Source organism: Oncorhynchus clarkii, chromosome 1, assembly GCF_045791955.1.
Source record: "Oncorhynchus clarkii lewisi isolate Uvic-CL-2024 chromosome 1, UVic_Ocla_1.0, whole genome shotgun sequence".
Taxonomy (NCBI): Eukaryota; Metazoa; Chordata; class Actinopteri; order Salmoniformes; family Salmonidae; genus Oncorhynchus; species Oncorhynchus clarkii.
The window spans coordinates 45333562-45358718 of NC_092147.1; the positions used below are offsets into that span (position 1 = coordinate 45333562).

Genomic DNA, 25157 nt, shown 5'->3' on the forward strand with positions numbered 1-25157 from the left:
TATTATACATCTTTAGAATTGTAAAGATTGCTCGGCATGGTCAGGTGAAGATTGTGACAACACGAACAAGAGAGCCTTAATGAAAACCTACTTTTGCGTCTTTTTTTTTTTTTTACCAACGGTTCAAATTAGGTGACGGAGAGGAAGTACGCCGTAAAATCAGACCTGTGATGTGGCTGACAGGACGGTGTAAGCTGTGTCCTAACCATGGCTGTGTAAATGTATGCATGTGTATTCTGGAGGCTCAGAGCCCGTGTGTGTGTGTGGGGGGGGTCTGGTGGCAGTCCGCTGCCTCGAGGCAGTCTGAGGTAGACAGGACAGTGTAACCTGGCACCCTGCCTGATTACATGCTTTCTTGTCCCCCAGCCGTCACAGTTGCTCAGCCTTATTGTCTTTGAGATGCTGACAACGGTTTTAAAAAAAGCCCCTACGCTGTGTCTCTCGGACTCTGATCGATGCTCCACTCTGTAATCTCAGCCCTACAAGGGCTTTTGGAAAGCAGCATTTTTGGAGGGAGGACTGTGTTGTCTCTGACAGAGATGCATCGGATATTTGATTTGGTGTCGAAACCTGGCCCGTTTTTATAGTTCTTACAGTAGTTCCAGAGTACTTGTGTTCGCCAAAAGCTCTTTCCGCCGGTCTGTTTGAGCATTTGCGTTGCGTTTAGCTCGGCCGCCCACGCATTTCAAGTGAGAATCCATCCCCTCAAAGCTACACCTACAGTACACCGCTACAGTACAAACATGCATTTGTATTCAGATGATGATCAGAGAGGCATACACACACACACACACACACACAGAGGAGTGGAGCACCGGCAATGTATGTGGGAGTAGCAGAGTGCGCTGGAGGGGGCTTGAATCTGGTGGAGAGGAAAAAGAGAGAGGGGAGGATCTTCCGTGTCTCATTGCTCTAGCCCCAGGACTCTCGACTGTACACACACACACACACACACACACACACACACACACACCTCAGCCAGAGAGAGAACTAGCAGGGAGGGGCTCCACTCCAGTCTGTCGGGGAGCACAATGCTGATAGCTTAGAATCCTCCGGTTTTGTCTGTCTGGGCTGAGGGCTGATAGTGATCAGTGATAACCCTGTGCTGTCTGGGTGGCTGGCAGAGGGCTGTCGTCGTGACCGTGCTGTCTGTCTGCTGGGCTGCTTACCTGTTGAGTGCAGCTCCTTGGTGTGCAGACCGGGCTCTGCTCTGTTATGCATGCAGTGGGAATGAGAGGCTGTCTGCAACGCAACGGGACAAACTGGATACAGAGAACAATATAACAAAGTGGAGAATGTAAGCTGCGGAGTAAGTGTTTTTTTTTGTCTGTTTATTAATGTGAATTGGCATGTTTTAAATGTGATGTGTTCTCAGGGTCGGTGTGATCGGGCCTGTTTGCTATTGAAGACTTCCTATCTCGTGTAATGTTGATGAACGGTGAGCCATTCGTTATGATCTCGGAGTGGCCCACTGGCTCTCTTACCCAATCACAAGCTAGAAGTCCAGCTGTGAAAACCAGAGGAACAGCCCACTACACAACAGATAAGTGTGCAGTGTCATTGGGCTCTAACGGTACAAGCAGAAAGTGTGAGAACTTACAGCGAGAATGAGCATTCTTTATGTCCATGTGATTTGCGCCCTGGGAAGAAGTGAAGGACTTCCCTTGGTTCTCTAGGGATGACACTATGCCGCTGGAACACGGGGAACGGCTACGAAAGGTTGACGACCTCCCATGGAATTCGCGTCAGTAGCTTCTGAGCAGATGCCACTTGTTGACACAGTTAAAGGCGGCCCATGTGATTTAGTTTAGGACACGGTGTGATATTGGCTGAAATCTCGGCAAACACTACGTGAACACAAACACCATATTGTTTTATTGTCAAGGAGTTAAACCAGAGAGATAGAGGAGTCCAGAGTGGTGTGAAAGTGATTTAGCGATGTGTTGCTGGCTGTGTTTCATGCCCGTCCCCAAGAGCTGTGTCTGGTCTGGTGAGTCTTGGCTATGAGGGGGCTTAGCTAATACAGCAATGGGGGGGGGGGGGGGGGGGGGCTTTCTGCAAACACAACGTCTGGAAGAGAGAAAGAGCGATGGGACAACGTGTTTTATCCGTTCATCTGGTTAAGAAACCACCACTTCGCAGAGCAAGATCAACACAAGCGATGCGTTGGAACGTCGGCGATCAAAATGCTTTTTCGCTGACGGCTGAGTGGATGGATGCAGATATATTTGCACGTGATTGGACTGTTGTATGAGAATCAGATGGAAAGCCAAGCCTATACGGAAAACAATGAATGAAAATAGCTTTTTTTTTGTTACATCTCAGCTCTTGACCTCAACATGTCATGTGGATAAGAAGAGAGGCCTCTTCAAACTCCTCGCCACGCTGATGTGAAACTACATTGTGTTTGGCCCTTCAGTCAGAGTGTTTCGAAATAGAGGCGTTTCACACCCTAAATTGTGGTAATTGAGTGCTCCAGACAATAGTCTTAATTATGCTTGAGAGGAATAACACCCTGCAGCCGATTGGCATGCAAATGAGTCGGCGTGAAAAGGAAGCAAGGAAGGGAAGGTGTAAATCGTACTCTGTCACCTGGAGCGATGGATGATGGAAGTGGATTTAATGTGGAAGTGAATGAAGTGCTCTGTCATTTCCCTGCGTCTTTCTCTGCAGAAGCAATAGAATGTTGAACACTCAGAGAGCGATAACATAAGAACACTCAACGCTAGTGTGACTCTATCAGCGTTTGTTATTGTGGCATGTCATGTAGTGGATTTGAGCTGCATTTTGAGCTTTGATTGTGTGTGTGTGTTTATGTTTGTATCTGTGTGTGCTCGCCCACGCGTTTTTGTTCTGAAATGCAGTGTGCATGTACAGTGGGGCAAAAAAGTATTTAGTCAGCCACCAATTGTGAAAGTTCTCCCACTTAAAAAGATGGGAGAGGCCTGTAATTTTCATCATAGGTACACTTCAACTATGACAGACAAAATGAGGAATTTTTTTTCAGAAAATCACATTGTAGGATTTTTAATGAATTTATTTGCAAATTACGGTGGAAAATAAGTATTTGTTCACCTAAAAACAAGCAAGATTTCTGTCTCTCACAGACCTGTAACTTCTTCTTTAAGAGGCTCCTCTGTCCTCCACTCGTTAGTACCCCAGGTCATCTTAGGTTTCATTACATACAGTCGAGAAGAACTACTGAATATAAGATCAGCGTCAACTCACCATCAGTACGACCAAGAATATGTTTTTCGCGACGCGGACCCTGTGTTCTGCCTTACAAACAGGACAACGGAGTGGATCCTATGCAGCAACCCAAAAAAACGACTCCGAAAGAGAGGGAAACGAGGCGGTCTTCTGGTCAGACTCCGGAGACGGGCACACCGTGCACCACTCCCTAGCATTCTTCTTGCCAATGTCCAGTCTCTTGACAACAAGGTTGATGAAATCCGAGCAAGGGTAGCATTCCAGAGGGACATCAGAGACTGTAACGTCCTTTGCTTCACTGAAACATGGCTCACTGGAGAGACTCTATCCGAAGCGGTGCAGCCAACGGGTTTCTCCACGCATCGCGCTGACAGAAACAAACATCTTTCTGGTAAGAAGAGGGGCGGGGGCGTATGCCTCATGGCCAACGTGACATGGTGTGATGAAAGAAGCATACAGGAACTCAAATCCTTCTGTTCACCTGATTTAGAATTCCTCACAATCAAATGTAGACCGCATTATCTACCAAGAGAATTCTCTTCGATTATAATCACAGCCGTATATATCCCCCCCCAAGCAGACACATCGATGGCTCTGAACGAACTTTATTTAACTCTCTGCAAACTGGAAACGATTTATCCGGAGGCTGCATTCATTGTAGCTGGGGATTTTAACAAGGCTAATCTGAAAACAAGACTCCCTAAATTTTATCAGCATATCGATTGCGCAACCAGGGGTGGAAAGACCTTGGATCATTGTTACTCTAACTTCCGCGACGCATATAAGGCCCTGCCCCGCCCCCCTTTCGGAAAAGCTGACCACGACTCCATTTTGTTGATCCCTGCCTACAGACAGAAACTAAAACAAGAGGCTCCCACGCTGAGGTCTGTCCAACGCTGGTCCGACCAAGCTGACTCCACACTCCAAGACTGCTTCCATCACGTGGACTGGGAGATGTTTCGTATTGCGTCAGATAACAACATTGACGAATACGCTGATTCGGTGTGCGAGTTCATTAGAACGTGCGTTGAAGATGTCGTTCCCATAGCAACGATTAAAACATTCCCTAACCAGAAACCGTGGATTGATGGCAGCATTCGTGTGAAACTGAAAGCGCGAACCACTGCTTTTAATCAGGGCAAGGTGTCTGGTAACATGACCGAATACAAACAGTGCAGCTATTCCCTCCGCAAGGCTATCAAACAAGCTAAGCGCCAGTACAGAGACAAAGTAGAATCTCAATTCAACGGCTCAGACACAAGAGGCATGTGGCAGGGTCTACAGTCAATCACGGACTACAGGAAGAAATCCAGCCCAGTCACGGACCAGGATGTCTTGCTCCCAGGCAGACTAAATAACTTTTTTGCCCGCTTTGAGGACAATACAGTGCCACTGACACGGCCTGCAACGAAAACATGCGGTCTCTCCTTCACTGCAGCCGAGGTGAGTAAGACATTTAAACGTGTTAACCCTCGCAAGGCTGCAGGCCCAGACGGCATCCCCAGCCGCGCCCTCAGAGCATGCGCAGACCAGCTGGCCGGTGTGTTTACGGACATATTCAATCAATCCCTATACCAGTCTGCTGTTCCCACATGCTTCAAGAGGGCCACCATTGTTCCTGTTCCCAAGAAAGCTAAGGTAACTGAGCTAAACGACTACCGCCCCGTAGCACTCACATCCGTCATCATGAAGTGCTTTGAGAGACTAGTCAAGGACCATATCACCTCCACCCTACCTGACACCCTAGACCCACTCCAATTTTCTTACCGCCCAAATAGGTCCACAGACGATGCAATCTCAACCACACTGCACACTGCCCTAACCCATCTGGACAAGAGGAATACCTATGTGAGAATGCTGTTCATCGACTACAGCTCGGCATTCAACACCATAGTACCCTCCAAGCTCGTCATCAAGCTTGAGACCCTGGGTCTCGACCCCGCCCTGTGCAACTGGGTACTGGACTTCCTGACGGGCCGCCCCCAGGTGGTGAGGGTAGGCAACAACATCTCCTCCCCGCTGATCCTCAACACTGGGGCCCCACAAGGGTGCGTTCTGAGCCCTCTCCTGTACTCCCTGTTCACCCACGACTGCGTGGCCACGCACGCCTCCAACTCAATCATCAAGTTTGCGGACGACACAACAGTGGTAGGCTTGATTACCAACAACGACGAGACGGCCTACAGGGAGGAGGTGAGGGCCCTCGGAGTGTGGTGTCAGGAAAATAACCTCACACTCAACGTCAACAAAACTAAGGAGATGATTGTGGACTTCAGGAAACAGCAGAGGGAACACCCCCCTATCCACATCGATGGAACAGTAGTGGAGAGGGTAGCAAGTTTTAAGTTCCCCGGCATACACATCACAGACAAACTGAATTGGTCCACTCACACAGACAGCATCGTGAAGAAGGCGCAGCAGCGCCTCTTCAACCTCAGGAGGCTGAAGAAATTCTGCTTGTCACCAAAAGCACTCACAAACTTCTACAGATGCACAATCGAGAGCATCCTGGCGGGCTGTATCACCGCCTGGTATGGCAACTGCACCGCCCTCAACCGTAAGGCTCTCCAGAGGGTAGTGAGGTCTGCACAACGCATCACCGGGGGCAAACTACCTGCCCTCCAGGACACCTACACCACCCGATGTCACAGGAAGGCCATAAAGATCATCAAGGACATCAACCACCCGAGCCACTGCCTGTTCACCCCGCTATCATCCAGAAGGCGAGGTCAGTACAGGTGCATCAAAGCTGGGACCGAGAGACTGAAAAACAGCTTCTATCTCAAGGCCATCAGACTGTTAAACAGCCACCACTAACACTGAGTGGCTGCTGCCAACACACTGACACTGACTCAACTCCAGCCACTTTAATAATGGGAATTGATGGGAAATGATGTAAATATATCACTAGCCACTTTAAACAATGCTACCTTATATAATGTTACTTACCCTACATTATTCATCTCACATGCATACGTATATACTGTACTCTATATCACCGACTGTATCCTTATGTAATACATGTATCACTAGCCACTTTAAACTATGCCACTTTGTTTACATACTCATCTCATTTGTACATACTGTACTCGATACCATCTACTGTATCTTGCCTATGCTGCTCTGTACCATCACTCATTCATATATCCTTATGTACATATTCTTTATCCCCTTACACTGTGTACAAGACAGTAGTTTTGGAATTGTTAGTTAGATTACTTGTTATTACTGCATTGTCGGAACTAGAAGCACAAGCATTTCGCTACACTCGCATTAACATCTGCTAACCATGTGTATGTGACAAATACAATTTGATTTGATTTGATTTGTTACCTGTATTAATGGCACCTGTTTGAACTTGTTATCAGTATAAAAGACACCTGTCCACAACCTCAAACAGTCACACTCCAAACTCCACTATGGCCAAGACCAAAGAGCTGTCAAAGGACACTAGAAACATAATTGTAGACCTGCACCAGGCTGGGAAGACTGAATCTGCAATAGGTAAGCAGCTTGGTTTGAAGAAATCAACTGTGGGAGCAATTATTAGGAAATAGAAGACATACAAGACCACTGATAATCTCCCACGATCTGGGGCTCCACGCAAGATCTCACCCTGTGGGGTCAAAATGTTCACAAGAACGGTGAGCAAAAATCCCAGAACCACACAGGGGGACCTAGTGAATGACCTACAGAGAGCTGGGACCAAAGTAACAAAGCCTACCATCAGTAACACACTACGCCGCCAGGGACTCAAATCCTGCAGTGCCAGACGTGTCCCCCTGCTTAAGCCAGTACATGTCCAGGCCCCTCTGAAGTTTGCTAGAGAGCATTTGGATGATCCAGAAGAAGATTGGGAGAATGTCATATGGTCAGATGAAACCAAAATATAACTTTTTGGTAAAAACTCAACTCGTCGTGTTTGGAGGACAAAGAATGCTGAGTTGCATCCAAAGACCACCATACCTACTGTGAAGCATGGGGGTGGAAACATCATGCTTTGGGGCTGTTTTTCTGCAAAGGGACCAGGATGACTGATCCGTGTAAAGGAAAGAATGAATGGGGCCATGTATCATGAGATTTTGAGTGAAAACCTCCTTCCATCAGCAAGGGCATTGAAGATGAAACGTGGCTGGGTCTTTCAGCATGACAATGATCCCAAACACACCGCCCGGGCAACGAAGGAGTGGCTTCGTAAGAAGCATTTCAAGGTCCTGGAGTGGCCTAGCCAGTCTCCAGATCTCAACCCCATAGAAAATCTTTGGAGGGAGTTGAAAGTCTGTGTTGCCCAGCAACAGCCCCAAAACATCACTGCTCTAGAGATCTGCATGTAGGAATGGGCCAAAATACCAACAACAGTGTGTGAAAACCTTGTGAAAATGTTTGAACTCTGTCATTGCCAACAAAGGGTATATAACAAAGTATTGAGATAAACTTTTGTTATTGACCAAATACTTATTTTCCGCCATAATTTGCAAATAAATACATTAAAAATCCTACAATGTGATTTTCTGGATGTTTTTTTTTCATTTTGTCTGTCATAGTTGAAGTGTACCTATGATGAAAATTACAGGCCTCTCACATCTTTTTAAGTGAGAGAACTTGCACAATTGGTGGCTGACTAAATACTTTTTTGCCCCACTGTTTGTGTGCTTGAGTAACTTTGCGTGTGGGGTGTGTGTGTGTGTAGAGCACTACTCCGCCCTGTGACCTGCTATTCCACAGTCCGACTCCAGCTCCCACCGTCTCAGCAGAGTAACACTGGAACAAGGAGAGGGAACTCGGCTTGGGTTCACATCACAGATGTGAAGTCACAGCCGGACCAGGCCAGAGGAGCACATAACACATGATCACTCTGGGTCAAATGTTTTGCTGGTAGCAGCTAGAAGCCAATAACTTGCGAAGAAACTGGACTACTTAAGGTACTGCACATGCTCAGAAAAGAAACAATTTGACTTAGCTAATTATATTTAGGTCAGCTTGTCAGCAATGTCTTTTTTCTTCATTTCTTTTTCATTCGGAACCGAATTTATTCAGAAGTGGAATGTTTTTTTTTCCAGGACAGCTGAAACTACAGAATACAGTGGAAATTGTGTCATTTCTCTGCTGCTTGATTACTCCACTCATTTGAGAGACAGACACGCGCGTCAGAAAGAGAGAGCGAGAGAAAGAAGGGGAGAGAGAGAGAGACTGAGTCCGTCGAGAGATGTGTTGTTCTGCTGAATTCCTGGCAGTCCTCCGGCTTTGAGGCAGCCATGCCATTACACACGACTGGCTTCAGAGGTTTGGGCTGCTAGCCTGCTAGCCTGGAATGTGCCAATCAAACTCCCTCTACACACTGAATTTGAAGCTAAATGTATAGCAGTCCCGTTTTATGATGCACTGTTAGAAAAAAAAGGGTTCTTAAAGGGTTATTTGGCCGTCCCCTTTTTGGTTCCAGGTTAAAAAAAAACTTTTTTGTTCCAGGTAGAACCATTTTGGGTTTCATGTAGAACCCGCTGTGGAAAGAGTTCTACTGGAACCTAAAACTGTTCTACTTGGAACCAAAAGGGTTCTACCGAGGACCAAAAAGGGTTCTTCAAAGGGTTCTACTATAGGCACAGACAAAGAACCGTTTTACGTTCTAGATGACAACTTTTTTCTAAGTGTGCGTAAAAAAAAAACACGCATATAAATATAATACTACATTTTATATTTTATGCTTGTCAAGTGCGGTTCTGCTATATGTGTGTTGTTGGTTTCTGCTTATGAAGCGAATTTAAAATATGGGTCAGTCAGCTTGTTAGAGTTTGTTAAGAGTCCTGGGCGACCACCTTACTTTCAGTCATTCTAAAGATCTTTGTGAAATGCATGTCACTTGAATATCACTGGGAAGTGGAGAGATATTGAACATGACCAGGGGGCTGGTTTGGCTTTCTTGCTTAATGTTGATGTTTTCCTCTAAGTTAGTGAGTCAGCCATTTTTAAAACTTGATCCCTGACCCGGGGACGTGACCCTGAACAATCCTTTTAAGGGAAAGCAGGGAAAGAAAATGAGCCTCATTGGAATGTACAATTTAGATTGGCTTAGGAAAATCCACCAACGTGTCCTCCTGGGCTTGTTGTCTTTACAAATACCCCCCAAGCATACGCACCATCCACCTTGCAAAATAAAAGCATTTGGTTTGGACAAATATGGGTTTAAAGCGCTTCTTAGATTAGCTGTTCTGAGATCATGTTAAAAGCTTATTATTGTTTGAACATCTCAGAGGTAAAGCTGTTCTGAGATCTGAGGCTTACCTACCTATGTTTGAAGGACCTCACAGGTTCTGTTCTGTTTTATCAGCTCTGACTTGGCTGTCTGGATGTTGACTCAGAAGCTGAAGTGGTGTTTGAAGTACTTCCCAGGTTAACTCTGCTCCCAGTTCAGATTACTCCCCTCTGTGGCAGTTCTGAGGGTGTGTGTGTGTTTGTGTGTGTGAGGCCGCTCCCCCCCCCCCGTGTGTGTGTGTGTGTGGCTGTCTGTTTCGCTGCAGGGGGAGAGATCAGTCAGTAAGTCAGTCAGTGTGCTGTAGCGGAGGACTGAGTAGGACGGGGGAAGTGTAGTCAGTCCAACTTCAGCTGCTTCCCTCAGCGAGCTCCTAGTAGCTCCTACTGCAGCCAGGGGATATCTCAGTGGGCTGCTACTGCTGCTGGCTCTCTCAGGTATGGACAGACAGACAGACAGACAGACAGACAGACAGACAGACAATTCTGCAGGACCACAGCCATGTGGGTCTGAGTTGGCTTTGGCTCACTATCATTGTCTTGTTTGTGTGAGATTAGAATAGAGAATCTGTATTTGTGGTGTTGTGGAGCTATACAATTTTGTGTTGGAGTTTAAAACGGGTACATTTCTTATACATTTTTACAGGTGTGTTTGTTTCAATGGATTCTTTTTAGACGTAGTGAATATGTGACAAAACCTTCACAGGAGCTCCTAAAATGGCAGCTAAATGTCATTTATCCTTGAATGTAGCGCATGGCTTAATGTCAGGCCACGTGTTCCTATTCATGCATGCAAATTGTCCTTAAACAGTGTTGCTCCTTTTGAGTGATGTGTTTTATTCATGTGAACGGTTCATTGCCGAGTGCTGAAGGCCTACAGACAATGGTTACAGAGAGCTTCAACCCTGGGCACAAGCTGGTTGAATCAACGTTGTTTTAGCGTAATTTGTCAACGTATTGTGCCGTAGAATCTGTGTGGAAAATACATTGGATTTGCAGAAAGTCATTCACTGTTGTTTTGAGGATGACATTTCAACAACAGAATTGTGTCATAATGCTAACCAATTTTCAACATAGACAAACCTTGTTTAAAATATGTTGAATTTGTGCCTTTGAATCAACGTCAGGTCTTCGATGTTATATCCGCTATCGGAAAAAAACAACAGGCTGGGCAGCACCTCCTACTGAAAAGTTGATCTATCTACAGCTATCCATTTGGTCTCCCATCCAGGGATTTAACGTAGCCCAGCATTGATATTTGTCAATGACTACTACCAATGTGCTGTCGTGAGAATGACTATTGAGAGATCTCTTAATAACTAAATAGATTCACTGTTGCTATTGAGAAGTTATTCCAAAGGGAAGGTTTAACAGAGCAAATGAAATGTAACCAAATGTAAGTCAAACACTTAGTGTTCAAAACATTAAGAGCAACTTCCTAATATTGAGTTTCCCCCCCATTTTGCCCTCAAAACAGCCTCAATTTGGTCAGGGCATGGACTCTGCAAGATGTCAAAAGCGTTCCACAGGGATGCTGACCCATGTTGGCTCCAATGCTTCCCACAGTTGTGTCAAGTTGGCTAGATGTCCTTGGGTGGTGGAACGTTATTGACACACACGGGGAAACTGTTGAGTGTGAAAAACCCAGCAGGGTTGCAGTTCTTGACACAAACTGGTGCGCCTGGTACCTACTACCAATGTTACCTCTATTTTTTTTGGTACTGAGCAAATTTCCGGTCTGCTGAGCACAAACTTTTAACATTGTGAAAATTCTATGCAACTTCCAGCGCGTGTTTACTGTGAACACTGAGGCTGAACCCACTTTAACTTACAGTTTCAGACAGGGGTCAAGTAGGCTACCGTGGCTATTTAAGTGATAATAACCGAGAAGCCGTTGTTTGGAGGATATATTGGCACGGGTGCTGTTAGGCCAGAGACGAAGTCAAGGGCCGGCAAATCGTGCCGACATATCCTCCAAACACCGCCTTCGATGGCATTATTACTGTTGCACAGCGAGTTACCAACATATACAAATAATGATTTACATATTTTCATTCAAAACTTTATTATTATGACATTATTCATACTATTTCATCCTTCCACAAGATACAGTCCCGACGCAAATCTAGGGTTGCTACCCAAGCCGGCTGGTTGTTTGATCTATCGGTTCGGTTGCCAGAGACGACACCCAGTCGTTCAGTCATTTTGTTCGGTATCTATGGCCGCAAGCCAGTCGTTTGTTCGAAATGTTCCGTTGCCATTTTGGCTTGCAGCATCCTTATCCCTTGCTTGCTAGTGTAACCCTCTCACCAGGCTCGAATTTGACTCTCACGATATGACCTTACTTAGAATATCTCCACGGATGTTAGTTAAGAAGGACGTCTCCAAGAAGAATCGCAAATCTAGGGTTGCTACCCAAGCCGGCTGGTCGTTCGATCTATCGGTTCGGTTGCCAGAGACGACACCCAGTCGTTCAGTCATTTTGTTCGGTATCTATGGACGCAAGCCAGTCGTTTGTTCGAAATGTTCCGTTGCCATATTGGCTTGCAGCGTCCTTATCCCTTGCTTGCTAGTGTAACCCTCTCACCAGGCTCGAATTTGACTCTCACGATATGACCTTACTTAGAATATCTCCACGGATGTTAGTTAAGAAGGACGTCTCCAAGAAGAATCCCTATTGTAAACTCACTAGGGTGATGACAACTTGAGTATTAACTTCAGATAGAACAGACATAAGGTTCAAGGTCTATATTATCACATTTTCAATGTACCACATCAAAAGAAATAAAAGGACTCAACCCCAATGGTTTCTCACAACCTATGCCCAAATGACTTGCAAAGCCTGCTTAAACCCGTTGGCGCGCGTTGGAGCTCAAAAGAAATGACGACACACATAAAGTCCCGAAGCCCCCCGCCTCACGACTCGTAGATATTCCCTCGGCGAAGTATGGCAGTTCCGTGCAGGTGTCCTCACAAGATCCACAGCAAGCACGGCTATCAATGCAGACGGTACTCCTTAGCAGCAACAGATATCCCATGGAAACATGCACTCGTTAATCTTCCACAAGCAATTCTCTCCAGAGAATTGTTGTTTGTTGCAAGGAACCACTTTACAAAATAAAATGCATCATTATTCCCATACCATTATTACAGAGAATCAGACAAATTATGCTACCCTCTGCCTATTGGCTACTTAGCTTATTCAAGACCGTCTCAAAATACAACACTGCCCCTTTAAGACAAAAAAAAAGCTCTTTACCTGACTTGCTTTCCAAAGGTGTCTAGAAATGTGCACGTTTTGTGCCCTTGTAGGAAGCAATCACTCCCCCCTTGCTGACTACAAATGATCTATAACTGGGCTAATAACTCACTAACTAGTAAAGGATATGAACATAATGTGCACACGTTGCTACGTGCAGCTCTCGCTTTGATCTCAAAACAAGCGCATCAACTCATGACCACTCATGCTGTAAACACAGTCTAGTTCAAAGTGAATGGCACAGATCCATATATTTTTTATTTATTTTACCTTTATTTAACTAGGCAAGTCAGTTAAGAACAAATTCTTATTTTCAATGACGGCCTAGGAACAGTGGGTTAACTGCCTGTTCAGGGACAGAACGACAGATTTGTACCATGTCAGCTCGGGGATTTGAACTTGCAACCTTCCGGTTACTAGTCCAACGCTCTAACTACTAGGCTACCCTACCCCTGGCAATGGTCTATTTGCATACAGGCCTACTGCAGCTCTGATTGGTTATACACACCGGTATGTGTGGAGTACTGGCTGAGTCCTGCTTGTCAATGCAACAGAATCCTACTCCAATGCCTTCTGCCTACAACAAAATCTCTTGCATAGTTCATTTTGTTTCGGTGTGTTGCATTGAAACTGGCTAATATTGCGTTGATTCGATCACAGTTGCCACAGTAAAGGGAAACGTTGATAGTGTTAACTAAGGGGGAAAACTCTCAAGTTCAATCTTGTGCTTCTCTGTGTGGGTTGATATTTCTTCTGAGCAGCAGTGCCGGGGAAGCTTGGGGGAACATTATCCCATTCAAAGGCACTTAAATCTTTGTCTTGCCCGTTCACCCTCTGAATGGCACACATACACAATCCATGTCTCAATTTGGGTTGCTAGACGTTCGCGTTATACGCCCATCCATCCACACCGGCCAACCACCCTCCTTTAGTTTTTGCATTAAGCAACCTTTCGTCTTATGTAACCATACCAAACGTTACATATCACACCAATTGGATTGTCCCGGATTTACATCTACTATGTTACGCCTAGTCTGTGAAACTAATGTAACAGTTTTAATTCAACATTAAAATGAGTAACTCATCCATGGCCACATTATCAATAACAAAATCGTATTATGCAAAGGTCTGTGGAGATCTTCACAAAACAGGTATCTGTGCAGAATCCCGAACGGCATTGACCACTTGCACCATGTACTTTGATTGTAATCTCAACTGCGATCCAGGTCATTTAGTTGTGGTATTAAAGGAAGCACAGTGAGAGCACATTATGTTGTATAAATACAGAAATATCTGACATTGTATTCCAATTAGAATTCTGTTCTGCTTTGAAATGGTTGAAAGTGCAGTGATAACACATTTACATGACAGCTAAACCAAGCATCAGACATGGTTTTTCTATTGGAATCTGGTGGTGCATAATGATAAAACATTGGGAATTCAACAAGCTTCTGCCAGTCTTTTTGATTGTGCGAATAAAGGTTGAAATTTCATTGATCAACGTCTCAACCGAAAATTACCCATATTTCCACGTTGAAATGATGCGGTGTGCCCAGTGGGTTTGTCTTTGCCTGGTTTGTTTTCTCTCTAATCTGTCTGCTTTAGTGTACTGACAGACTGGCTTTTTTTTAATGTCAGCAATCAGCCATTCTAATATAATTTGTTATCAAATTATAGTTATGGTGTTGTTTTTATTAAAAGCAAGTATAAAACAGTTATGTGGTACTTTTGTCTGTGTAATGACTTGAGCAGCTTGGAGTTAGGTGTTCATCGCTTGGCAACAGCTTTGAATATATTGCTGAGGGGGTGAGAAGTCTAGTAGAACTAATGTCTTCCCACCCTGACCAAACAGAGTGGACATGCAGGGCAGTGTGGTGTGGGGGCCTCTGGATTGAGCTCGGCTCACTTCCCTCCACTGGCCTCTCAGACCAAAGTCACCCAATGTCCTGTCCCAGAGAGTGTCCACTGATCCCCTCACTCCTCTGGCGCCCTGTGTCTTTAATCCTGCATTCGCCACACAGAAACAGGGGGGTATACAGTGTGTGCCGCCACACCACCCCCAACTCGCTCTATAGAGACTCCAGTCTTTAATATCTAAACAACAATATCAACTCATTTGACTCCCAACTTCCCACCTTAGTCTTTCACATCCTTTTCCGGTCATGGAATATATTGGTCATCTTTCTTTACAAGTACACATTTTTGACAAGAGACAATCTCCCAGTCAGGGGGAAACGAGAGGAGGGAAGGGAAGAGAGGAGGGAAGGGAAGGGAAGAGAGGAGGGAAGGGAAGAGAGACAGAGAGAGAGAGAGAGACTCTAATGGTGGCTTAGGGGCGATGTTGATTAGGGACCAGGTGTACCCTGCCAGCTCCAGTCTCTGCTCATTATTCAGACTGGAGGAAGCAGAGACAGCAGCACTGCAGCACCAGGAGCCGGGGAGGGGAGGGCCTAACCTGTACCTAACCTATATCTCCCCCAGGCCCCGGAGGAGCTACAGTATCAGTCAGTCTACATGGGTTGAGAGCTCACTCTACCCCCAGTCAATCTCTGACTCACAGCCTAGAACACCCCCAGGAGACTCCCTCCTCCATTTAACAAATAATCAGGGTTGATAGCATAGCAAAGGGTGAACCGTAACCTGTCTGAACCTCAGCCCACCAGCCATGATTAGTCCTGTGCTGGGTGGCTAGAAGCAGAATGGGTCCATCTGAAATATGTATTGTTTTGACCACTTCAGTTCTCACAAGTCCATAAAGTATACAGTAGAACTCTCCCAAGCTGAAACGGAGGAAGGGAGACATTCCGAATACTGAGTGACTGTGTCTATGTGCTGGACCTCTTCCACCTTTGCCACCCCACTCCAGCCCCTGGCCTTGTCTTGCATGTCTCGGCCCTGGCTCAGTGAAAAGATGAATTGTTTTGGTGTAGCTGTGTGGATGGAGTTCTAGTGTGTGTGTGTGTGCGCGCTCGCAAAGACCAATGCAGTGAAACAAGGGCTGGATTGGGCACTGCAGGACACCGGGCAGGCATCTGGCCAGCAGAACACACCTGGTGCTTTACCACTGACACTTACCCCCACTCCAGTGGGCCGCCAGTGTTTTATGTTAATGCCAGCTCTAGTGTTATGGTGTTTCCATCAGGAGTGTGACACTAAAGACTTCTGGCGATCAGAATCAACAACCTCGGCATCATTCAAGACTGTTGCTTTGTGAGAAGGTGTTAAAGTTCACAGTTAGACATTGTTATGTAAATGCAAGCTGAAAAGTACCCAGGGTACTTGCCTTGGCTCCAAGTTAGAGTAGGTCCGCCGGAGCCATGGCCTAGGGAGACACCGGTGCCAGCCCATGTAGATGGAAACAGAAAAGTCTGAGCCTTTTGGGTAAAACATTGTGGTAAATCCTCAATGGAAATGTAGCAACTGTGCCTGGCTTAGGGTTGCAGAGGGAGGGTATATTACTGGAAACTTTCACATTTTACCAGTAAACTACCAGAATGTGGGATTTTATGTAATCTATCACTAGACATCTGGTGGCCATTTTGGGTACTTCAGATTATCGCAGGTGTCTGTAATTATCTTTGGCCCCCTGTCTGGCCTCATCACATGTAAAATATATGAAATAATTAAATAAGATGATTTTAAAATACAAAATAGAATGACAAAGCTGTAAAACATTATACCTAAATACAAACCAACTGAGTGAATACCATTGATGTTTAATATGAGGGTTTCAGCATGAACCTATCTGTTATTTTCTACACACCTCATTTGACCATGTCAATGGAAGAGTTGCAGAGTTCATTGAAAATATTGGCGTTGTTGATTTAAGATGCTTTTTTCATTAATTGTGCTATTTTCTCTTGAATCATATGGTCTATCTGTTACAAACTTATGGACAATACTATATATTAATAACAAATAAGTAGGTTATTCAAGTTTAAATGATCAAATACGATAGATTGCCATACATTTTGGGTAATTACCAAAATTACTGTAGATTCTGGTAACTTTGGTAAATTACCGGTAGCTTTGCAACCCAAGCCTGGCTAGTGTTAGATCAGAGCCAAACCTCTGCCCACCTACCTGCCAGACTGGAACCTGCGGGTGATGTTTAGAACTACTGTTGAGTCAGTTCATCATTCATTATGGTCATCTATGGACTCTGATTTCCCCCTGCTACCATTTTATATTCCTCACAGTAAACGTGGTACTATACTGAAAGGGTTGGACTTAGTTGAGACAGTGACTGAGTAGACCTGTGAATTGAGGGGTCTGTTGCTTCTGGCTGAGGTGTTGATGCTCTCACAGGGAACACTCAGCAGTGTCTGGCTGTGGCTGGCCGAGTTTGTTTTGGTTAGCTCAGCAACAATCACACTGGCATGGGAGACTGAGGACAGACAGACAGGCAGACTTGGAAGGAGTGAGTGTCCTGATCCGTGTGAACTTAGAATCATAAAGAGAACCCCCCCCCCCCCCCCCCCTCCCCCCCACCCAACTCCCTCCACACTTCAACACCTCTGTGAGTACTGTGAAAGGAGTGGTTCTGTCACACAGACTATTGGATGATAAACTCCTCACACATCTACATGCACGCAGACACACACACACACACACACACACACATCTTTAAGTCCGTTCACACACAGATAGAGCCTTTGGCCCTGACAATAGCAACATTTTCAGTCAGACCTCGACTCCTGTAATTAAAGGTGTCCTCAGTGTGAACCCACAGGGAGGCCCTGGTGTGGAGCTGTCTGTCATCACACAGAAGGCAGCTTGCATGAGACCCAGGCATCCCAACTATTTCTTATCTCCTGGGCTCCACAAAAACCTCCTTTAAAACGGTGTCTTGGTTAGGGCCCATCAGGGTTGGTGACAGGCAGGACGTGGTGTGGTGGGAAACTCTCTTACCCAGCAGCCCCCCCTCCCCAGGACCTGGGAGACACTTTGCTGAACGCTAATTAAAACTAGTTAGGAATTTGGAGGGAGACGTTCCTAACGTCACAGGCATGATGGGAATGCTGTCTCTGGCCAACAGACCTGGTAAAAGAGGGAGAATAAGAAAGAGGGAGAAGAATAGGATTTTCTTTTCTTCTTTCTACCCTGTCCAGTCTTATTAATGTTTCTCTGTCTCTCTGCAGCGCGTGTTAAACTCAAGGCCCCGCGGGTGGTTTGAGTATTTGAATCGACGTTGAAATGGCTGAAACCAAATTGAAACCGTGAAGAAAGGATAACGGGCCTACGCCTAAAGTCTTTTCACTCTGTCCAGCTTGCTAATGTCGTCGAAGCAAACAGTGACGTGCGGTCAGGTCCGAGGCCGGGGCGACACTTTCTACTGTCTATCACTCACTCCACGCGCACGCACGCACCCATAAAGCGGATTTGTTGCTACGCTGTTTTTCAGTATGACACGATCACAAAGATAACCATCAAACAACCGCAACCAACCATCAAACAGCAGCAGGTAGGCGGAACAACCTTTATGCACACATTCACAGACCCTAATGCGCAACTGCCCTGCACGACCAGGCAACTTTCAGCACCACAGACAGCGACCCAAATGCCAGCGAGTAGGGCTACTTGTAGACAGCGCTACACACACTAAATGCCTAGTAGTCGGTGCTACTGATTGAGATATATACTAACACAATAGACATGTAATGTGATTATAGTAGTGGCGCTCCCTCCCTCTTTCCCTCTGGGTAAAGACATCAGCGACTGAACTGTAGAACTCCTCCCTGTTGGCCCTCCGTTTTAAAAGTCTCTCGGTCTCGATTCTCAATGGAGATGATGGCAAGGGATGAGAGTCGCCCTTTATCGGTCGGTTTCGTCTGTATGTCTTTATCCGTTTCAGCGGCGAAAATGACCTCCCAACGGATGCTGTTGTGGCTGGTATAGTGAGCACCAGCTGCAGTAACTCTGTCTGTGTCTGGTCATGCTGGAAGAAAAAGCTGAGGAGCTGTCCGTGTGATTTGTCCTGTACAATCCGACGAGATCTTCCTTAGGTCTAAACGAAATCGAAGTAATTGGCATAATTTGACAGGCTCTCGTTTGCTGGTGTCGAAATGTGTGACGTTGTTTCGATTTTTTTGCAGTCCTCTAAGCCAAGGAAATGAAAGTCACCAAAGTGGTCAAACCTGGCTCTCATCTGAACATTAATATTGTCCAGCATGTCGTAGTAGATTTGCCCCCTCTCTACTGATCGGCTGTTCACTACGAGTTTCGCTTTCTGCCAGGCCCAGGTCATTGGATTTCTGCTTGAATCGCTCATAGAAACGATCAACGTCTTGTCGCTGCCGTTCCAGCTCTTTCATTGTGTCGCCGTTACGGGTACGGCAGAAACCGATATTCATCTTTTTGGTTCCGCAGAACACAGAAGAGCGCGACTGTTTCTTTGAAAACTCCATGGGAGCAAAAATCAAACACGGTGGCGTCTCTAGACGGGTTGCTAACTGCTCATCTTTTTCAGCTCGGTCTTAAGGCGTGTACAAGTTCCACATGGTTGCCCCCTGGGCCTGTTTGATGAGCTGGCACTCTCATCGTTGCCACGAAATGTCATCTCCTGTTTAGGTAGCATGTAGCATTAATTAGCTAGGTCTTTCAAAATCTCACGGTTCTCGTTTACCTTTGCATATTGTGCATGCTGATGGTCAACCTCCGTTGTTCATTCAATGGCAGATCTAGCGGTGACCTACTGAATCTCTTCAGAGCTATCTGGCTCTGGATGTGAGGCACAGATTTCTCATGCTTGTTGAGTGCTGTGGGCTAGTTGTTCAAGTCGCAGTAACCGGCTCTTGTCCACACGCTGTTGCTGGTGGAGAACAGCAGACAGGGGAAGCAGTCCAGTTGATTGCGAGCAACGCAGCCACAGAGACAGTTTTTCCGTTGATAACGCTCAGTTTGAAATGATCCTGTTATTTTCTGTTCCTTCTTTTGCTGTATGTCCTTGAGCTCATTGATAAAATGATTATTGATAAAAATGTGTATTTATTTATTTTTCACATGACAGTTATTTTTTTCCATTAATTTTCACAGGGTGGGCACCCCCGACCGCATGTCGCTAGACAGCCAGGGAGGAGACCAGTCTTTTGTACATTTTGATGACAAGGAAATATAACACATTTTAAGTTCCACCCTCAGAACCTCCCTGATTTTATTTTTATTTATTTAACCTTTATTTAACCAGGAAAAACCCATTGAGACTCAGAGTCTCTTATTCAAGGGAGACCTGGCCAAGAAGGCAGCAACAATCAATACATGACATCATTAAAACATACAACAAAACAATACAACAACATGATCCAGCCTAAAAAAAAAAGCATTTACACTCCTCTGTCACAGAGTCTGGTCTGACACCCCTGCTCTACAGTGTATCTTGCTTTCTCCCTGTCGTTCGGTCTATCATGTCTTCCCCCTTTCTCGCTACGAACTCCTACCACATAACATTCTAACTCATACTCTTTCTCTCTTCTGTGTTCCTCGCTCCCAGTTGGGACGACAGCAGCTCGGTGAGCAGTGGGATCAGTGACATCGTCGACACAGATGACATCAACACCAGCTCCTCAGTCAGCTCCTATGTCAACACTCTGTCCGTCTCCTGCAAGGACCTAGAGGGCCAGGTAGGTTCTGCCCCAATCACACTGTAGGAGGTGGCATATTATTAGAATTACTAGAAGGGTGAATGAACATGTTATTTCTAGGGTGGCAGCATCTTTGGCTTTGAAACATTTTTATTAAACTTGTATTTCCCTTTAAGAGACTCAGAGTATATAGATCACATGATGTCTGCAGCCAGACGTTACCATAGTTTATATTCTTATTAGTCTAATGTATGAGCGCTTAGGCTCTCCTATGTAATATACCAAGGACTTATAGGGTATCTAAGTTTATATACTTTGATTCTCTTGGCCCCAATCATTTGAATGGGTATCGTAAGCTGGGAGGAACTGCATACACTAGGCTTCACTTCAACTTTCTCACTGCAGTTATAAGCATAGTGAAAAATACACATCTGTGTCTGTTCTGCAGTATGTGCTGAAGTGGTTGCTTCAAAGTGTGTATTGAAATCGCAGCCAGGCACACCACCACCCAGGTTCACGGTTCATCTTATCCCGACAATCCCATCAGTAGGTATTTTTTCTTAAGTGCACATTTTCAACTTTTTAGACCATCGATCTGAGGTGCAGACTTTGTTTGCCATACAGTAAACCTGTCTCAATCTTGGTTCTAGAGACTTATGGTGCATTTCCTTCAGGTCATGGTTCTCCAACTGGTGGCCCGCGGCCGAATTTGGCCTGCGGTTGGTTTTATTTGGGCACGCAATTTTTTTGAGCAATAAAACCCCGGTGAAAACACAAGGAAACCAGCCCCAAGTTAGTTACATTTTTTAAATCTGGCCCTGAGAATAGCAACATTTTCAGTCAGACCTCCACTTCTGTAATTAAAGGTTTCCTCGGTGTGAACCCACAGGGAGGCCCTGGTGTGGAGCTGTCTGTCATTATACAGAAGGCAGTTTGCATGAGACCCAGACATCCCAACTATTTCTTATCTCCTGGCCTCCACAAAAACCTCCTTTAAAACGGTGTCTTGGTTAGGGCCCATCAGGGTTGGTGACAGGCAAGATGTGGTGTGGTGGGAAACTCTCTTACCCAGCAGCCCCCCAGGTCCTGGGAGACACGCCGCTGAACACTAATTAAAACTACACTGAACAAAAATATAAACTCAACATGTAAAGTGTTGGTCCCATGTTTCATGAGCTGAAATAAGTTCAGATTTAAGTATAACTGTATGACTGAAGCCTTTAGTGAGAGGTCTAATGCTTTCATATTTATTCATTTCTGCCCTCCGAAATCATATTCATTATATAAAATAGGCCTGTTTAATTTTGTCTGGCTTGCCGTATCAAATAAAATTGAATTTTTTGCTCGTATAATTTAAAAAACTGTTCGCTAGTTGTAGGCAAGGCCATAAGCAAAAAGGTAAACTGGGATATGACTAAAGAGTTAATCAGGGGGATTTTTCCACAAATAGACAGGTGTTTTCCTTTCCACTGCAGCAAGATCTTATCTATTTTTGCTAATGTTCTGTTCTGTTCTGCTAATGTTCTGTTAAAAGGTATTGTAGTGAGATCGTTTCTTTATTTCAGGATATGAATACCGAGTATGTTCACTTCACTTCATATTTTACACATAGGGTTACTATACATAACTTTAACCCATTGTATAAGAGATGATTCTCCACAATAGAAATTTTAGAAATAAAATAGAATAGAAATTTTCCAGGCATTTATATATAAATTCCAATCATACTTTATCAAAAGCCTTTTCAAAGTCAGCTATGAAAACAAGGCCTGGTTTCCCAGATTTCTCATAGTGTTCTATTGTTTCCAGTACTTGCCTTATATTATCTCCACATTTTTGTCCATGTAAAAAACCTGTCTGATTAGGTTGAATAATATGCGACAATAGCTTTTTAATTCTGTGCTCTATGCATTTTACTAGAATTTTTCCATCACAACGCTGAAGTGTATTGGGCCTCCAAAATTTAAAATGGACTGGATCTTTATATTTACCACTTGGGTCCTGTGCACTATTGAGTTTTGGCCACATGAGGAAACATGTTGTACTATATTTTACCTTTATTTAACTAGGCAAGTCAGTTAAGAACAAGTTCTTATTTTTAATGACAGCCTAGGAACAGTGGGTTAACTGCCTGTTCAGGGGCAGAACAACAGATTTGTACCTTGTCAGCTCGGGGGTTTGAACTTGCAACCCTCCGGTTACTAGTCCAACACTCTAACCACTAGGCTACCCTGCCGCCTCATGTGGTAGATCAGTTTGCCTGCATGCGCAATAGAGGTAGTACTTTTCCTTAAGCTTAACACTCGGACAGTAGGGCGAGCTCAAATGCGTCGTACATGAACCCCAAGTCCGTAACAAACTTTTTTGAGGACAGACGTGTCATCACCCCCTGGTCTTGTTTTCAGTCTGTGGCTGTTCTTGGATTTGGCCCACTCGAAGAGGTCAACCCTCCCACTGACAGGCCTCTTTACACACATCTGCAGTTCTTCATCATTTGCGCCACCGCCAGAGAGAGAGTGAGAGAAGGTCAACGAATTGGCAAGGGGCACTAGAAAAGTCTGCAGCACCCGGACTCACCCTACTAGAATCTGAAGTCAAATATCTACTGTTTGCTAATGGTCTGGTGCTTCTGTTACCAACCAGGGAGGGCCTACTGCAGTACCTAGATCTTCTGCACAGATTCTACTAGACCTGGGCCCTGACAGTAAATCTCAGTAAGACCAAATAATGGTGTTCCAAAAAAGATCCAGTTGACCAGGACCACAAATACAAATTCCATCTAGACTCCCTAGAGCACACAAAAAACTATCCATACCTCGGCCTAAACATCAGCGGCACAGGTAACTTCCACAAAGCTGTGAACGATTTGAGAGACAAGGCAAGAAGGGCATTCTATGCCATCGAAAAGAACATAAGATTCGACATATCAATTAGGATCTGGCTAAAAATACTTGAATCAATTATAGAACCCATTGCCCTTTATGGTTGTGAGATCTGCGGTCTGCTCACCAACCAAGAATTCACTAAATGGGACAAACACCAAATTGAGACTCTGCAAAAATATCCTCCGTGTACAACCTAAAACACCAAATACTGCATGCAGAGCAGAATTAGGCCGATACCCGCTAATTATCAAAATCCAGAAAAGATCCGTTAAATTCTACAACCAACTAAAAGGAAGTGATTCCCAAACCTTCCATAACAAAGCCATCACCTACAGAGAGATGAACCTGGAGAAGAGTCCCCTAAGCAAGCTGGTCCTGGGGCTCTGTTCACAAACACAAACAGACCCCATAGAGCCCCAAGACAGCAACACAATTAGACACAACCAAATCATGAGAAAACAAAAAGATAATTACTTGACACATTGGAAAGAATTAACAAAAAAACAGAGCAAACTAGAATTCTATTTGGCCCTAAACAGAGAGTACACAGTGGCAGAATACCTGACCACTGTGACTGACCCAAATTTAAGGAAAGCTTTGAATGTGTACAGACTCAGTGAGCATAGCCTTACTATTGAGAAAGGCCGCCATAAGCAGACCTGGCTCTCAAGAGAAGACAGGCTATGTGCAAACTGCCCACAAAATGAGTTGGAAACTGAGCTGCACTTCCTAACCTGCCAAATGTATGACCATATTAGAGACACACATTTCCCTCAGATTACACAGATCCACAAAGAATTCGAAACCCAAACTCAATTTTGATAAACTCCCATACAGTATCTACTGGGTGAAATACCACAGTGGCCCATCACAGCAGCACGATTTGACCTGCTGCCACAAGAAAAGGGTAACCAGTGAAGAACAAATTACATTACATAAATACAACCCATATTTATGTTTATTTATTTTCACTTTTGTACTTTAACCATTTGCACATCATTACAACACTGTATACATACATAATATGACATTTGTAATGTCTTTATTATTTTGGAACTTCTGTGAGGGTAATGTTTACTGTTCATTTTTATTGTTTATTTCACTTTTGTATATTATCTACTTCACTTGTTTTGGCAATGTTACCATATGTTTCCCATGCCAATAAAGGCCGTTGAATTGAATTGAATTGAGAGGTCGGGAAGAAAGCACCATTTAACTACCTATAGGCTGCTACAGCCTACATATTTATTTGGTTTGTCATTCTATCGTTTTCATTGATTTTTGTAGCAATTAAATCATTTATTTAAAATGTATCCAGAAATATTATTTTACTACTCCTCCGGCAGCACTACATCCCTGTTCAACTCGCTAGTGGCTGAAACTATCTCACTGGAGAAAGAATCCGGGTGAGCGGAACAGCGGCCCTCTGTCTCACTGTAGGTGAACCATGTATCTGATGCTGTCTGGACAAAAAGAGTATGACATGCCATACTCTTGTTCAGGCAGCATCAGATACATGGGCTACACGTACTGAGACACGTACTGGGGCTCTTTTTCTCGCACGGATGCTTTATATGAGATTGATGTGTCGTTCTGCCTGTCGGTCAAATCAATTATTGATATTTCAATGTTTTATTTAGGACAGTCAAGGAGGTACGGTAGGGCGTGCCAGACCCCCTAGGGCCCGCCCACAACACCTGCCCTGATTAGAAGTGCATGGTGCAAGTGATCAATGCTATTTGAGATCCTGCAGAGATTATTACAGCTATTGTGAATATCTACACAGACCTGCGATGACCTATGCACGCTATCTTGAACATGCAGACTTTATATAATGATATAAGAAGAATTGTAGAGTTACAGTCACCTCAAAATAGGACCATGGATCTGTTACTCATTTTAAGGTTGAATAAATACTGTTACATTAGTTTGTAAGAGAGCCTTAACTTTAGGCTATTTACTTTGAAAGTAATATTG

At 44.6% G+C, this 25157-nt stretch overlaps 1 protein-coding gene across 1 annotated transcript in view; it reads left to right on the plus strand.

The window, feature by feature from the left end:
- Positions 1-25157, plus strand: part of LOC139407868 (neuron navigator 2-like) — a 115217-nt gene that overhangs the window by 43124 nt on the left and 46936 nt on the right. Inside the window, exon 12 of the mRNA XM_071151741.1 lies at positions 20205-20334. Within this exon, the coding sequence (XP_071007842.1) occupies positions 20205-20334 (130 nt within the window). The remainder of the gene's footprint in view (positions 1-20204; positions 20335-25157) is intronic.